The 16,917-nt window shown below is 39.1% G+C and overlaps 4 protein-coding genes across 5 annotated transcripts; 2 read left to right on the plus strand and 2 right to left on the minus strand.

Moving 5' to 3' along the window:
• Positions 1-241: 241 nt before the first annotated feature.
• On the plus strand, positions 242-810 carry BDCG_16104 (uncharacterized protein; the record flags this gene model as incomplete). The annotated part of the gene is made up of 2 exons (XM_045425370.1): positions 242-263; positions 332-810. The coding sequence occupies 2 exons, from the start codon at positions 242-244 to the stop codon at positions 808-810; spliced, it is 501 nt and encodes a 166-aa protein (XP_045279123.1).
• A 6,050-nt stretch (positions 811-6,860) lies between these two features.
• Positions 6,861-10,316, minus strand: BDCG_00348. 2 transcript variants are annotated; one of them, XM_045415864.1, is made up of 6 exons: positions 9,846-10,316; positions 9,653-9,729; positions 9,520-9,565; positions 8,586-9,348; positions 8,261-8,512; positions 6,861-8,180 (listed from the first exon to the last, which is right to left on the minus strand). In XM_045415864.1, the coding sequence occupies exons 1-6, from the start codon at positions 9,998-10,000 to the stop codon at positions 7,203-7,205; spliced, it is 2,271 nt and encodes a 756-aa protein (XP_045271712.1). In that variant the 5' UTR covers positions 10,001-10,316; the 3' UTR covers positions 6,861-7,202. The 2 variants fall into 2 exon arrangements, with proteins under 2 accessions (XP_045271712.1, XP_045279124.1); XM_045415865.1 differs by having other exon boundaries at positions 9,520-9,729.
• On the plus strand, positions 10,317-11,439 carry BDCG_00349 (JmjC domain-containing protein; the record flags this gene model as incomplete). The annotated part of the gene is made up of 2 exons (XM_045415866.1): positions 10,317-11,297; positions 11,419-11,439. The coding sequence occupies 2 exons, from the start codon at positions 10,317-10,319 to the stop codon at positions 11,437-11,439; spliced, it is 1,002 nt and encodes a 333-aa protein (XP_045271713.1).
• Positions 11,440-11,978: 539 nt separating this feature from the next.
• Positions 11,979-15,021, minus strand: BDCG_16105 (uncharacterized protein; the record flags this gene model as incomplete). The annotated part of the gene is made up of 6 exons (XM_045425371.1): positions 11,979-12,018; positions 12,153-13,030; positions 13,099-13,333; positions 13,406-13,628; positions 14,135-14,163; positions 14,687-15,021. 6 exons carry the CDS (start codon positions 15,019-15,021, stop codon positions 11,979-11,981), a joined length of 1,740 nt encoding a protein of 579 aa, XP_045279125.1.
• Positions 15,022-16,917: the final 1,896 nt, after the last annotated feature.

A 16,917-nucleotide genomic window follows, 5' to 3' on the forward strand; every position in this document is an offset into this window, starting at 1 on the left:
CAATGATTATATCAATATAGAGTTAATTCTCAAATTTAATAGAAATCTAGTGTTGCTGTTCTCAATCTCTTGCAGAATCTATTGAATATTGAGGTATTAAAACTAGATTTAATATATCTCACTATGCAGAGATCAAAGGCTCAGTCAGATCTTGAAGTATACTGATTTTATAGTTGTTGTGTCTGCTGATTATGTATTGAGTACAGTTGCTGAGGTATCTTTTTGTACTTTTCTGTTGAGAATGAGCCAGATTGAGAGGGGTGGTATGAGGGTGAGACTTGGCGTTGATGTCTAGATACACTGAAGACAGACCGCGGAGGTTGCACTTCAGGAGTGGCTGTTGATTATGTGCTTGATATTATCGCCGAGGTATCTTTTTGTATTTTTCTGCCGGGGATGGGCCAGATTGGGAAGGGCGGTACGAGGGTGGGACTTGGCGTTGGTGTTTTGGAACATCAAAGATGGACAGGGTTTTCGCGGAGGTCGCTCCTCAGATATCTCCACAACTACAGATCAGGGATCTTCCAAAATCGAGAAGATTGGTGCATATGGCTAGGTCTCTTCACCTTACAATTTGTGTGGCACTTTGGCCCGGGGTTGTGGTGTGGTAGGGGAGAACGGGGGATAATCCCACACAGGAGTTTCGAACAACGTCCGGTTCACGTTTGGCTGGATACCTCCACCACCACACGGGGTATGCGGTCGGCGATGGGGTCAAAATGCTCGTATGATCGAGGGCTTTTCGATGGATCTATCGGCGGGTTCTTATTCGAAAAATCGAGCGAGTTCGTGGTGGAGCGGTTGAGATGAGATAAATTTCTTGAAGAAGTATAAGAAAAGAAAGTTTTTAAAGCTTTTAACTATACTAAAACAAGAAGTGTAGCAAAACTTTCAATCTTAGAATATGAGTTTCAGAATGAATTATATACAGTAAACTCTTTTAAGAAAAAATGTTAAGCTTTTATAAGAACTCTCTTTCAAAACTCATCAGATTCAGATATAGAGAAAGAGAATATATCACTTCTTAACTATGTTAATGAAAATAACTGGAAATGATCTGATCTTACTTAAAATGAATTAGAGTCAGCTATCTTCTCAAGTTCAGTTAAAACTGCTGCAGGGCCTGATTCAATTAATCACTTAATTATTCAAAATACATACTTCTACTTAAAGAATGAATATTTTGAGCTCTTTTTCAATCTCTTGAAAAATGAATATCATTCTGAATGCTGAAGAGAAGTCACTGAAGTGATTCTTATAAAATCTAATAGAAAAACTTTAATTCTTAAGTTATATAGAGTAATATCTCTATTGAACTGTCTAGAAAAGGTTTTAGAAAAGATAATAGCTACTTAACTATCTTTTATAAGCTCTATCAGTAATTTTCTTTTATTCAGTGAATAAATAAGAGATAGAAAACAGTGTTCTGCAATTAACACTATTCTCTCAGTTATTCATAGACTGATCATATGACCGTGTCTGAGACCAGGACCAGATTTTTTGATAGTCTCATTACCAATTTGACTGATCTCATTACACAGTTTTAACATTAGATAGTAGTTTCATACTGTCTCAGTGAGACTTACTGTCTACTCTTATCATATTTTTCAAATGAGACCATGATTTTCACTTCTCAATTTAAATTATTTTTATTGCTTTAAATAACTTTAAATCTCATTTAAGTATTACTAAAAAGTGTTACTTTTTAAAAAATTAAAAATAGTCTAAAAAAAACCTTAAAATGTTTAAAAATAGTAACTTTATATCAAGAATGAGACTAAATGAGATCAAATGAGATCACTTTCTCATTTTTTTCAAGTCATGGTTCCATTTTAAGATCTGATATATAGTCACTTTACCTGTTTTTTTAATAGTCAGTCCCAGCGGGATTCACGCCAAGAAATGTATAGAACCAGACCAAATGAAATCAAACATGAAATTCATGATTCCAGCGGCCAGTCTAGTTATTCATGATATTTAAATAGTAAAGCATGAAGATCTGGTCTCAACTGCAGTTTTTATTGATATAAAAGAAGTATTTAATCATGTTTCAAAGTCAAAGTTAATTCAGATATTAAAGATGTTAAAACTGTCACTTTCTCTAATAAAATGAGTTAACTATTTTATATCTAAAAGAATTATATAACTTTTCTTTGATGAAATGAAATAAGATAAGACTGAGATAAAAATAGAAGTACTGTAAGACTCTTCAATCTTACTTATTTTATTTACAATATACACTACATATCTATTTAAAAATAGAAATATAAGAATAGTATAATCTTCAAGTTATATAAATGATATTAATCTAGTCTACAGCTTAAAAACTATCAAAGAGAATTTAAAAGTGATTGAGAAAGTAGTAAAGAAAATCTTTATTTAAACAGATATCAATCTAATTCAATTTAATATAAATAAAACTGAGTTAATTCATTTCTTTTCTAGATTCAATGTGAAAGAACTATCTCTAACTCTTTTAAATAGAGAGATTAAATCCAGTGTAAATGTCAAATGATTAGAAGTATGATTAAACTCTGAATTGAATTTTAAATATTATATTTAACGAAGAACTGTCAAGGCAGAAAGACTATTAAATAACATAATCAGACTATTAAATACAGAGAGAGATCTATTCTTCCAGACTATAAGACAGTTATATATAGCCTGTATTATATTAGTAGCTGATTATGAAGTTCAAGTTTAATAAAATAATCAAGAGAATTTCACTGAACTCTTTCAAAGTCTGTAAAACAGAGTCTTGAGAAGAATTCTGAGAGTATTTAAATCATCTTCTATTAAAGCAGTGAAAATTGAAGCTTTAATTCCTTCTTCTGTTATTAGATTTGAAAAGGCCTGTATGAACTATACTCTGAGAGTTATAAAGATGAGCTTAAATTATATAATCAGAGAAAGAGTCTCTTCTTCATTTTCATCAATTAACTCTGGAAATGAACTTGATTGAAATAGATTTCTTAATTGAAATGAAAATAATTCTTTAAAGAAAATGTCTTCTCAACTGTACAGACTATACTCTCTGATTAAAAATCAATTTTCTTCTTTAAATGTTGAAAAAGTTGATCATGAGAAGTTATCTCTCTGAAGAGAAAAGCTTGAATCTCTTATAGACTTATAAATAAGTGAACTATCTAAAGAGAAAGAATATGAACAGCATTTGAAGAGAATTTCTACAATTAATATAAAAGACTCTATTCTGATTCATTCAGATGACTCAAAAAATGAGAATTTGAATAGATTAGACACAGACATTGCTTATTCTGAAGATAATATCAATTTTATCTCAGATTTCTGAAATTTAGGCTGTGAATTTGAAGTCTTTGATGCTGAACTATTTATAATAGTGAAAGCTTTCAAACTCATTGAAATAAAATCTTATAAAAGAGGAAATAGTTTGAAAGAGATATAAATATTCTCTGATAGTTAAGCTGCTTTAAAAAGACTTAGAAATAGTTAGATTTATAATAATTAAATAAATCTTGAACTGATCTTAAACTTTATTTTAAAAATTTAAAAGAGAAGAATATTAAAGCTGATAATTCATCTGCACTGAGTTTTTACTTATATGAATATTCATGATAATGAATTGACTGATTTAGCTGTAAAAAAAGATTCAGAATTAAGCAGATCTGTTTAAAAAATTATGTTCTGATCTTTTATAAAGAGAAAAATAAAAGAATCTTGTTTAGATAAATGAAATGAAAGCTGGCAGAAATAAAAGAAGAGTATACATTATTCAATATTTAAAACAAAATCCAAGTGAAAATCTTGTTTAATTAAATGTAAAAAGAAAATATTCTCATCTATAATACAGCTAAAATTAAAATATAGCTATTTCAAATCTTATATATAAAGATTTAATGATAGATTTGATTCAATAGAATACTCATTCTGCAATATAAATGAGAATTCTGAGCATATTATAATGCACTGTATATTATATAATAGTCTCAGAGTCAGATTGAAAGAGAAGTGTAATCTAAATCAATTAAATATGAGATTCTTATTCTCAACTGAGACAGAAATTAAATACTTAATAGACTTTCTATCAGAAACTCAAGCAGCTACAAGAAAATGACTAATTTCAGAAATATCTGAATATGAAGAGAAGGAAATTAATCAGATATAGTCTGTTAAAACAGCTATATACTATCTTTTAATAATTTATTTCATTACAGTCTCTTATTATTTTACTTTACTTTTTTCTTTCTATTCTTTTCTATCTATCTATTTAATGTGTCTATCTTTAAGACTGTGTTCTCTTTTTTTTTGTCATGTCAAATGGTTTCAAAGTATCAGAAGATGTTAAAATACTGTAATTTGTAAACAGTTTTTATATTCTAAGCTGAAATTTTCTGATTTTACATATCTGAAATTGATAAATGTATAATAGTTAACTGTATAGATATAGGAAAAACTCTGAGAACTAAAAGTTCTCAGGTAGATGTCATAGTCTCTGAATGTATACATCTATAATTGAACAATAATAATAATAATAATAAATAATAATAATGAAGATGTTTATTATTCACTAGAAAATATCAGAATAAGCTCTTTATTATCTTTCAAGAATGATACTCTCATACACTCACTATTACAATTGAGAGAGAAGAAAGAAAAATATGTTATAAGAGAGAGAGAATCTTTTCAAAAAATTCTGTCACTATTATTAGCTTTGTCTCTAAAACACATCACTTTTACAGAAAATTTCATATATAGAATGAAATATGATGAGAGATCTGTAAGTTACTTATTAACTATATTTTTCACATCTTAAATTAATATATAAGAAACTCACTTATTACATATTTAATTTGAATAAAGATGAGAAAAGAAAGATCTATACATTTAGTAGAAAAACTCATCTATTTCTTTATATTACATGCAGTACATATGCTATTAAATCAGTTGATAACTATTATTATATAACAAAGATAATTTCTAATCTAGTAATCTTAAGAATATTAAGACTATACTTTTAAAGAAAAGAGTATTGTCATATCTCTGACTGTATCAAGACTCTGCTGCAGTTTCATATAGCTTATTACTTTTATACAGATAATTTTATTCATTCTGCAGATTATCTGAACTGGTTTTTAATCATTCTATAATATCATTCAGATATATTATAGAAAGATCTGATTAATAAATATAAAAATCTTACTTCTATATAAGATTAGCAGATTACTCTTTCTTAATAGTGAGATGCTGCTGAGATATCACTCTGACTATTCTTACTTATAAAATAAGAGAAGAGTATTCACTTATTATCTATATAGAATAGCTAGATACTGACTTCTTATTAAAGAAATCAGTGATTTGTTTTTCTTCTACTGAAATATATATAAGAGTTACTATATATCTTATATAATCTTCTTAGTATACTAAATATTATATCTGTGATATTCTTATAATAACTCTGTAGTCTATGAGCTTACTATTTAAGCAAGATAGTCAAGCTCACTTATACAGCTTTTTAAACAACTATCTTTACATAATATCACTGACTAGTCACTGCTAGACTGACTGCTGAGATCATGAATTTCACATTTGATCTCATTTGATCTGATCTCATACATTTCTTGACATGAATCCTGCTGGGACTGGCTATCAAAAAAGCATGCAAAGTGACTATATATCAGATTTTAAAATGGGACCATGACTTGAAAAAAATGAGAAAATAGTCTCATTTAGTTCTATTTAGTCTCATTCTTGATATAAAGTTACTATTTTTAGACATTTTAAGGTTTTTTTTAGACTATTTTTAATTTTTTAAAAAGTAACACTTTTTGATAACACTTAAATGAGATTTAAAGTCATTTAAAGCAATAAAAATAATTTAAATTGAGAAGTGAAAATCATGATCTCATTTGAAAAATGTGATAAGAGTAGATAGTAAGTCTCACTAAGATAGTATAAGACTACTATCTAATGTTAAAACTGTGTAATGAGATCAGTTGAATTGATAATGAGACTATTAAAAAATCTGATTCTGGTCTCAGACACGGTCACACGGTCAGTCTAGTCACTGCTTCAGTTCCGTCACATTACAGTAGAATTTATATTAAGAAATGTATAAAATCAGACTAAATAAAATTAAATGTGAAATTCATAGTTCTAGCAGTCAGTTTACTTTTTACTGCTTCAGTACTTAGATTCTCTCATATATATTAATATAATAATAAAGATTATTTATTAATAAGAATTAATACTATAATTAATTAATAATTAATTTAAAATTAATTATTAAATATCTTTATCTTAATATATTCTGAAATTCTGTAAAATATCTTTTTATATTCTATATAAATTTACTTATTTATCTAATTGATTATAAATCAGTTATATATACTTTGAAAATTAATTCTTAAGTAATATTTAATTAATTACTATTTTATATTCTGAGAGAGTAAGATCTTCTACTATTACTACTTGAAAATATAGCTGATAACTTAATTATAAAATAATATAAATCAGCTTCTTTATTTTTTTCATTAAAAATTATCAGATTTTCTGTCTTTTTTATAATATTTTACTTACTATCTGAGCTAGAGCTGTTATATCTACTATTTCATAGCTTTTTTAGTTAAAGAATGAAAAATTTAATTAATTAATAGATTAAGTGAATAAATAAGTAAGTGATTAAAAGATTAAAAGTTAATTATCAACTGATTATTACTGTATTATACAAGATCAGAGTTATAATTATGTAATGAGATTAAGTAATATACTTAGTATAATTAAGTTTTCTATATATATAAGAATAATCTCAGTATTAGAAGAAGAATTGTGATTATTAATAAAATTAATAAAGTCTTCTTCATATATGAAGATTATAATAAGAGAAAAGAATTATTCTACAATCAATTAAAAATTGATTATAGAATTGATGATAAATAATTAAGAAAGAAAGAGTGGTTTCAAATTACAAGAAAAGATGTATTGTGCGAGGTCAGGTAGTGGCACAGGCCACATTTGCGAGGTCAGCTTACATAACGAGGTCAAGTGGCGCACTTAGCGAGGTCAAGTTTTCTGCTTCCTGACGTTTTTTTGAAGGTGCCACTGCCTTATCATATAAAGTATACAAACCAATAACTATATATGTATGTATATATGTAATTAAAATTCGTAAGACATTCATAAAGATACTACCGTCGAAAACCAAAGGGACGCAAATTATCCGCCATCTAGAATACATCTCGCATAATTCGGGCAAACTCCGCTTCATTTCCGAGAATCGAACCCAATCCCTCTGCACTGGTCAGATCGCCCTGGGCATTCACCATCTCGCCATTAATGCCATCTCCATCCCCGGCACTGTTAGTCTGGGCCAAAAAACCACCGTAGCCACCCACAGCCTCAAACAGGTGCGTCAGCTCATTGCTCATCTGAACGCCATCCTGTGGGCTGTTTCCTAGCTCACCACTCGCGCTGATGTCGCGATACACAGCCATCACGTCCATGGGGTGGCCGGCTAATCCGGCCATGGCAACAGCTGCAGTTGAATGGGGGTCATTCGGATCTGGTGGGGCGGGACGATTGAGCAGGCCAAGTTTCTCTCCAATTCCGCGTAGCCCCTTGATCATTTTCCACAAGCGCTTCGAGACGTATGACTTCGCACTGAACCCTTTTACCAGGTCCAGGGCCATGTAGAACTCGTCGCGTACCTGGCGGTTGAATTCAGCGGGGGCGTGAGATACGGCTAGAAGGAGAACTGCCAATGCAGAGACGAGGAAGTAGTTGAAGAGCATCTGGTGAGAGCGATAGATGTCAGATGTCTGGTTGAGGTGAGCGAGGACGCGGATGGTGTCTTTGGCAATGTCGACGACGGTTTCGGCATATCCCATGTTCTCGAGGATGCCGCTAGTGGAATGTAGCACCGGGCGGTAAATAAGTATCCTCATATGATTACCGCGAATGTACAGCAACACACGCAAACGTCGGGTCTCCCGATCGATTCCGTCCCCATTTAGAGAGTGTTCGGGCGAATAAAATCTCAGGTTCTCGGGGACATTCTTCAGCCATTGAAGGACCTGATAATCAAGAAAGCCAATTACTTCTCTTTTGGCTGTCACAGTACCAACAGAGCCCAAACCGGAGTACCAAATCTTAGAGCCAATACGGCAATATGATATCATTGCTTTCAGATATGGCACAGAATCATCCTGTTTAGTTGTTTTCATGGCTGTGTCAGTCAACGAAGCATAACAGTTGCGTAGAATTTAGGGGAATATAGGATTCTCACAGGTTCCGGTAGAGACGAATCGATGTCTTCATCCTGAATGATAAATGGTAAACCCATGCCAAAACTCCATCGTCGATCCAAGCAGTAGACTGACCAAAACAGCTTGGCAACAGAAGGTATGTCCGCTTCGTTTGGGCAAACTTTAAACATGCCATCTCTTCTATGCAGCCCAAGCTCAAGACACATGCGGGTGGTATGGCCGATAAACCGATAAGCCATATTATCTTCGTCAGTATGAAAATGGTATGTGGCCTGCAGCATGCTTAGCTAAACAGAGTAATTCTATAAATAGCATCCCAAGTCATCTCGCCCATGATCAGCATACCATGAGTGCAAACAATTGAATTGTTCTGAGATCCGTTGGCTCCCAAAGTTTCATCTCAATCCTCTGTTTTGTAGTAGTGAAAAGTCGAATCCCTAGGGCACTCTGGCCGTTGCCTTCAACGATCAACGTAATTGCAAGGACCATCTTAAGGATACAAGTGTCATCGTCAGTCAGCATATCAGGTCCTGGTTTAAAACGTCTCGTGAATCCAGTCCGAGAAGCGGCCTCAAGGAACGTGAAGAGCAGGTTAGTGTGCGTAATCAGCCTCTCAATATCAAGGAGAGGGTACATGATTCCGATTTCCCGTTCATAAACCCGGCATAACCTAATGGCTTCCTCACGTTTTATGACCCACAATGGATCTTTGTTCGGATGGGCCGAAAGCTGTGGGATAGGAGGTAGTTGTTGCTGTTGCGGAGGTGGTGAGTCCACTGGCGTCGCATCCTGACCTGCAAATAAGTCGTGATTTCCATCCTCAGCGGGAGTAATTCCCATCGTTTGCAAGCTTGACTTGGCGACATGGAGATTGAACGTCGTGCTGGTGGGCCCATGGAAACGAGGATGATTGGAGCGAGGCCGCGGCGGAGTTTGATTTTGAGAATCATAGCTTGGCTGGGAGAGGGAGCGTGAAAGTTCTCGACCGTATGCATTGGATTCAACAGCCGATGAGTCGGTCTTTTGATATAGCTCGTTTATATTAGCAAACAGGGTGTTCACTTGATCTTGTAATGTCTCGATATGCTCTTTCATCGAACGAAATTCCCTGAAGACAAACCGTATTAGTTAGTAGAACAATTCATAGTCTTAGTTTTAGTTTTATCTCTTATTTTTATTTTGTTTTTGGTTAAGGGCAGTAGCAAATATACCAAATAAAGACAAATTTCAGCTACCTAGGTAAATAAAGCAGAAATAACCGGTAGACCATGTTACTTACTCTGAATCTTTAATGCTACGGGTGCAGCAGTTAGGGGCATATAGGCCTATTTTGCAATTGCGAAATGAGTGAGCCTCAGCTCACAACTTGATGCGGCTAAGTGCCCACCAGAATCAGTGCAAGACGAACTTACATTCCAGAGAAAGATGCCCGCAGCGCTGGCATGGTACCTGGCCATTGCACTTGATTTTGCGACGCTTGCATTCATTGCTGTATTATTTAACATACGTCAGAGTTACAGGAGACCCACAACAGCCATCGTCTTATGGCACGGTATGACAGTCGTATGACAGTCGTATGACAGTCGTATGAGCGAGGAAACTAACCAGGCCAGCGAGATGTACCGATTCCGCTTTGTCCGCGTATGAGTTCCGCTGTTGGGTTCCGCTTTTCGTTTAGCAGCGTCGCCACCGCCATTGTTGCTGCTGCTGCCGCTGACTGCATGGAGAGCGGCATCGCCAGCGGGGAAGGTAGATGTCATTGCGCTAGAAGAGCGGCCGCCTGTCCGAATGACATCTATAACAAACGCCTGAAGAAGAAAAAACAAAAGGTCGCAGATAATGGATCCAGCCAGAGTCGATCGACGTTGGGACTGGGGGGAGATGTTGGCCCGTCGCAGCGCCTTGGGAGCGAGTTTTGTGGGGTAGTTAAATAGGTCAAGGCAGCGCGTTGCCGTCGGGTCAGGATGAGCGCTAACTAAATATATGGCTTCCGAACTTCTCGGGTGGTTTGATATTAGTCACGGGAGTATGTGACTTACCTCTCTAAACTATATCCAACTGGATAAATAGATCAAGATGAGAAAGGCCTTTTCATCATCCTCAGCTGTCAGAGGCAAGATAAAACCTCCATTACTCTTCAAACTGCTCGACACCCTCCCCAGCCATGACATCGCTGCATTCCGAACCTCATATTTTCAGCCACAGCTCCCTGTCATCCTCCCTCGAGGCCATTTTGCCCAGCTCCCAGCTATCCAGAAATGGTTCTCAATCCCTTCTTTCCCTTCCTCCTCCTCCGCTTACGGTTCTAGTGCTTTGCCCTCAACTAGTAGCCTCAATTACACCTATTTAGAGAAACACAGTGACTGCTCCGTCCCTGTCGAATTCACTTCCTCTCAGAACCCTGACTCCACAGCAACTCCCGCCTTCCAGCGCCTATACGCACCCCTAGGCCTATTCCTCAACTGGACCAAAACAACTGCTCCGCTCAGTGCTGAGGGTATTCCTCCCAATACGAATCTATACCTTGCCCAATGCCAACTCCTCGACCTTCCCCCAACACTCCGCTTAGACTTTCCCACCCCGGCTCTCGTCTCAAAGTCGGGCAAGGGAGATGTATACGATACGAATATATGGATGGGCGTCCCACCCACGTACACTCCCCTCCACCGGGACCCTAATCCGAATCTGTTCGTCCAGATGGCTGGGCGTAAGGTTATTAGATTGTATGCTCCAGATACGGGACTAAGGGTCTTTGAGCGGGTTAGGCGAACGATTTTACAGCGGCAGAAGGAGGATGCAAATTTAAAAGTAAACAGTATAACCGTGGGTGACGCCAAATTCCGTGGGGAGGAGATGATGCAAGGGTTGGAGAAGGAGTTGCTTGAAAAGGACGTGTGGGGGGATACTATGGAAATCGGGGTGGATGGAGAAAGTAAAAGCGTCAGTCCGGAAATGAAGGAAGGATTCGAGGCGCAACTGAATGCTGGAGACGGTATTTTTATACCAATGGGCTGGTGGCATAGTATTAAGGGGGTTGGTGAGGGCATCACGGCTTCGGTAAGTTGTTCTATATTATTGGCCCTCTGAGATCGGCCGTCATAAGCTACGTACGGCCTAGCATGAGATAGCTTCGCTGTATAAAATTCCTGGTCTGCTAATTTTATCAAAACTACAATAGGTCAACTGGTGGTTTCGATGAGCATGGCACTTCATGCCGCAGCTAGGTACACCAGCGTACCGATTGATAAATGTGTGATATATATATATTCATATTTATATCTGTAGAATCCCGCAAGCAATCCGGAATTCGAGGCAAAGACAGAAGATACTGTCTACTCATCTTATACACGAACAAAACCGCACCAACCCAGTAAGTATCTAACTACGTGACAGAGCGCTGGAGATCTACCACCCAAGGCAAGCGACTACTTTCAAAAAAGAAAGTAAAACAACTAGGAAGCACCAACATTCGACATAAATAGACTTCAACGGCGCAGATTCATCCACCCAAAGAGGTAATAGAGAGCGTTCATGATCGTTATCTAGGAAATAAAGGGTGACATCGACTACGTTTACACATACATTTCTTTACATGAACATTGATTCGTACGAAGGCGTGCCACTGCTGCTGCTGAGGAGTCGCCAAAACTCTGCGTTTGCGTCAACGATGGAAAGAGCAAGGAAAGAAGAAACCGTGGCGGCGCGCCAAGCTGATATGCGTATACAAAGGCGTCCACACTAGTCGAAGAGCTTGTTGAAATATTTGTCGACCCAGTTTCTGTGTTCAGGGGGGCCATTTGTTAGCTTCCAAGATTTTTCAAAGCCAAATTCCCACTCTCAGCCCTAACCCTAGCTCATCTTCATCTAGAAGGGGAAAATGAAACAGCATCAAAAAGAAACAAAAAACTTTACCTCGGCGGAGTGGGAACAAAGTTTCTTGTATACTCATCAATTTCGGCGACATCCTTGAACAAGTCGACTTCATGAGGTTTGAGCCACTTTGTCTTCTTGATCAACTTCCACCCGAGAAATAACACCGGGCAAATCCCAATCATCGTGTACGAGAATAGAAACGTCGGTATGCTCCAGTTCCCAGGTAAGAATACCGTATACCCTCCCACAAAGGCCATGGTCAGCGTCCCCGCGCAAGCGTAATATGCAAGATATGGCTGGAGGAGCCCCTTGTATGGGAGCGAGTCGCGAGTGACACCCTGCGCGTCCAGCGCTTTCATGAACCGGGTGAACGTAAAGGCTACCGCGAAGAAATTGAGCAGCTGCGAAGCAGTCACGAGGGAGACGAACCAGTCCAACACGACGGCAGCTTCGTTGGAAACCTGGAGGAAGGACAGCAGTGCAATGAGCAGGACAAGCAGGACGCAGTAGACCGGCACGCCGTGCTTGTTGCACTTGGTGAAGATGCGGGGTGCTTTTCCTTCAAGGGCGAGGCCGAACAGGCTGCGGCTGGCGCAGTAGACGTAAGAGTTTCCTGCGCTGAATGCCGCGCCCAGCACCATTGCGTTGACAATGTGCGGGAGCACTTTGATCTGTAACCTGTCCATGGCGACAACATAGGGGGATGCAGCGGCGCCCGGTAAGCCGTTTCCGAAGGCGTCTGACATTGTCGGATCGTTGTAGGGAACAACGATTCCCACGCATAAGCTGCCCAGGACGAAGAAGGCGGTCAATCTGTAGAAGACGGCGTTGAACGCGCGGGGCAAGACATAACGTGGATTTTCTGTTTCTCCAGCAGCCATCGATACGTAATCTGGTCCGGCAATTGTGAAGGAAGCCTAGTGGGGTCATTAGTCAACAGATTCAATGCTACTTTTACAAACAGGGGAATCCTGCAGCAGCTTACCAGAATTAAACATTGCAGGAATCCCAGGAACCGGCCAAGATCTCCAGTTTTATACAACTCAGCAAAGGCGCCGGGCTCGCGCCAGTAGCGGAATCCATATCGATCGCCCAGCGGGTTCCCACCAAGCATGGTGATGAAAGTGAAGATGATGAGACCAATGATGAGAAGCGCTTTACCTAGCGCGAGCCAGAATTCAGACTCGCCATACCACTGCACTGCAAAGAAATTGATGACACTATTTTTTCCCCAAACGGAATCATCCTTAGTATCCAGTTTTACTACCCAAAAAAAAAAATGGTGGGCCTACCCGTAAGCCACCAGCACGATGGTAATGATACCCGCCACAGGGACAACATCGCTCCAATAGTGGATAATGACATTGCAAGCCACAATCTCAAAGGGGACCATGGCCGCCTCGAAGACGAAGAAGTTGTATCCCGTAGCCATGCCGAAGGCCTCGTCGACATAGCGGCTGGCGAATCGGATAAACGGTGACGATATAGGCAGATATGTGACCATCTCTGCCATAGCTGTATTATTTTTTTTAGTTTTGTTTTTTAGCCAACCAGTCGCAAAAAAAAGAGGGGGGGGGGGGGGGGGAAACAGAATCAGTTTTCCTCCTTAAATTTTATAAACCAATCTTTTCTTTTCTGTGGGATAATACGTGGAATGGAAGTAAATATGGCCCAAATGTAATAAATAGTAATAGGGGATGTGGAGGTGGAGGAAAAAGGGGGAGGGGGGGGGGGGCAGAGAGGAGGTCCCCTCATCTTAGCTGTGGTCCTGGTAAAGGGGATGTAGATAGTGATACAAATGTCGCATTGGGGCATCATTTTGCTTTCTCCAAGGTTCTGATCTGATATATGAGGCAACATGGCTGCATGGAAGAAAGTAAAGTAAAGAAAAAAGGGCGTGCTTGGGCAGGATAACAGATGTGGAATATTTATCTGCAGTTTTTCTCCGGGGTTTTCTTTTTGGTTGCGAGACGCGGGGCCATAAGGGCTGAAAAAGAGAAGACTTCTGGGAAGAATCTTACATATGGTGACAGCTAGGATGAAGGAAGACCTATTGTAGAGATGGAAATGAGATTCATATATGCAAGATATCGTTAACAAAAGCCAGAGGGGCAAAGGAAGGGGGGTGAAATGGAAATGCAGGAGAAATTTCATTCAGTGATTTTTTTTTCTTTTTTTTTTTTGTCCCCTGTTTAAAGAACGAGAACATCTGCTATATTTTAATACTCAGTGATGCAACAGAGGCAGCCTTCTCCTCTACCTAACTGTCATTTTTTTCTTCTTTTTTTTCAATGTCCTGACTTTCTCCTTCTTCTGAGAGAAGCTTCAGTATCATAGATTTCAATACTCAATCTCCCACACTTACCTCGACCCTTTTGCGCTTCCTCCCTCGTTTGTTTCCCTCTCCTGTTCCAAGTAGCCATCTGATGCACAAGAAGCAGACTCTTTTTTGAAACAAAGGAAAAAGAGGGAAAAAGAAAAAACAACCTCTCGCCAAAGAGCAGCAAGGCAGAAGGGAAAAAAAAAAAAAAAAAAAAAAAAAAAAAAAAAAAAAAAAAAAAGCCCAGACTTACCACAGCGTGAACGCAAGAAACAAACTCGCAGGGCCGCCATTCATCAAGCCCTTCCCAATCTGCACGTAGAGCGCCGTCCCAATCGTGCCTCCAATCCCAATCAGCTGGATATGTCGCGGCTTTAGTTTGCGGTGAGTTTGGTCGGCGGAGCGTTTCAGGGACCCGGCCTCGTCGGTTGAAGAGGCATCGTTTGAGCCAGTGAAAACCGGTTCGAGAAAATCGGTGTAGGGTCGTTTGCGCAGTTCGCCGGATGGGAACTTTTCGACGTCAGAGGATCTGGCTGTGGGTTGCGCGATGTTCTCAATTGAGATGGGAGCGGATTCTGGAAGGCCCATTTTTGAAGTTTGAATCTGCTGCGAACGAGGGCTAATCCGTCGTCTTCTGTCCTACTCTACGGACTTCTTGGAGAGATGGCAGAGGGCAAAATGTCTTTTTTCTTTTCCTTTTTGTCTTTCTTCTTTTTTCTTTTTCCCTACCTTTTACCCCTGGGACGAGTGGGTGTGGCCTTATACATGCTTCTTAAAAGGTTTAAGGTTGCGCAGACTTCCGGGAGAAGCCCTACCTGTCAGGCGAGGTGGAAACATACAAGCAGCAGAAAGACAAGAAAGACAGAGGAGGGGCACATGGACGGGGAAATAGACGAATATATAATACCTGGAAAAGAAAAGAAAAGAAAGGAAAGGAAAGGAAAAGAGAGAAGAGAGAAAAAAAAAAGTTAAAAGCACGAAGCTCGGTCGGTTCTACCTGACAACCAAATTCGGGATCGGGATTGGCCATTTGAGCTCGGCCAAATATCCAAGTATCCAAATCGAAAGAAGCCGGACTCGTCGTCGTAGAGGAGGGACTTTGCTAGGTAGGACAGCTTTTTCCTTTTCGGGGGGAAAGAAGAGACGAGACGAGAGACGTTATATGGCGTCAGTCAGACCTCCTCTCTCCCCTCAACCCCGGATCCCGGTTCAAAAAGAAGTGTGACAAGATTCCGAGTGCGAGGTTCGGGGGAGTTTTAAGTAGCCACGGCGGACAACGCACCCCTAGCCTCTATCTAGTGCTTGGGGCGCCGCCACAGCCACCCACCCGGCTCAATGCTTAGTTAACTAACTAGCTGCTAGGAAGTGAAGCTTGTCAAGCTTATTTTCTTTTAGCCTCGTCCTTGTTTTCGCGGATCCCCTTGCGAACTGGCCAATGAATCTTGGGATAAGTTCTCGTCAACTGCGGCTGTGTGTGTTGTTCGAAGAGAATTTTATCGCCTCTACAGACTACAAGTCGCGTGTGGGACTGAGTATCTATAGCTAATTGCATCCGTAGAATTGATGGTAATATCTCCCATATATAGCAATCTCTTCTACACAGTTTTATATCGCCAGTCAGAGATTGGATTGGAAGAAAACAAAAATTGGTTTGCAATACAACAAAAAATAACCCTTCTTTTGGCTTGAGGCTTAACTAGTTCCCTCTGCCACCAACGCATATCTACAGAGTTCTATAGTAGTCACATCTAGCAAGGGATGAATCAGGGCACGGCATGTTTACTACTGGTCTCGCAAAAATGGTCTGTTTTCTCGGGAATCCGGAATACATTGTCCCTGAGAATGTTGCATAAGTCCAGAGTTACCCCGGGCTCGCTGGTCAGAATCGGACCTGACCGAAGCCGTGAATTAACGGAATACCTTTTGTCTATCCCCGCCAGCGGCTGTGTAAACGAAGTTTTGAGGGCCTTCTCAACGGAAGCTTCATTTCGTGCTATTCTCTTGCCATATGATTAGCGTCCGTCATGTTTTGTTCAAGTTTCGCTGCCTCCTTTTGACTGCTGTTCTGCTGAGGAGGCCAATAAAAGCATGTTTTGGAGGAAGGTTCTTATTCAATCGCGAGTTCGGTCTCAAAGTATATATATATATATATATATGTGTGTGGTGGTGGTGGTGAAATCGATGTCAACATATGCCTAATGGAGCAACTTGATCCAAGGCCTGAAAGAAAAATCCCGTCACAGCCACGCAGAATTTCAATATGCTCGTGAATAAATCCGGGACGACAACTTCCCCCCAAGCTGCCTTTTTTCTTCTTGGCTAACAGAGGTTAAAATGCCAACCTGAATGCTTTCGGAATCAGCGTGAACCCGTAGCTCTAGCGGCAATGAATGCTTCAGGAACGGATACGTCGCAAACCGGACTGACCAGACCCGGCATTTATGAATGGGCTGGGGCTAATAATAATTCGGAGTTTGGGAATAA

Source organism: Blastomyces dermatitidis, assembly GCF_000003525.1.
Source record: "Blastomyces dermatitidis ER-3 genomic scaffold supercont1.1, whole genome shotgun sequence".
NCBI classification, from domain to species: Eukaryota; Fungi; Ascomycota; class Eurotiomycetes; order Onygenales; family Ajellomycetaceae; genus Blastomyces; species Blastomyces dermatitidis.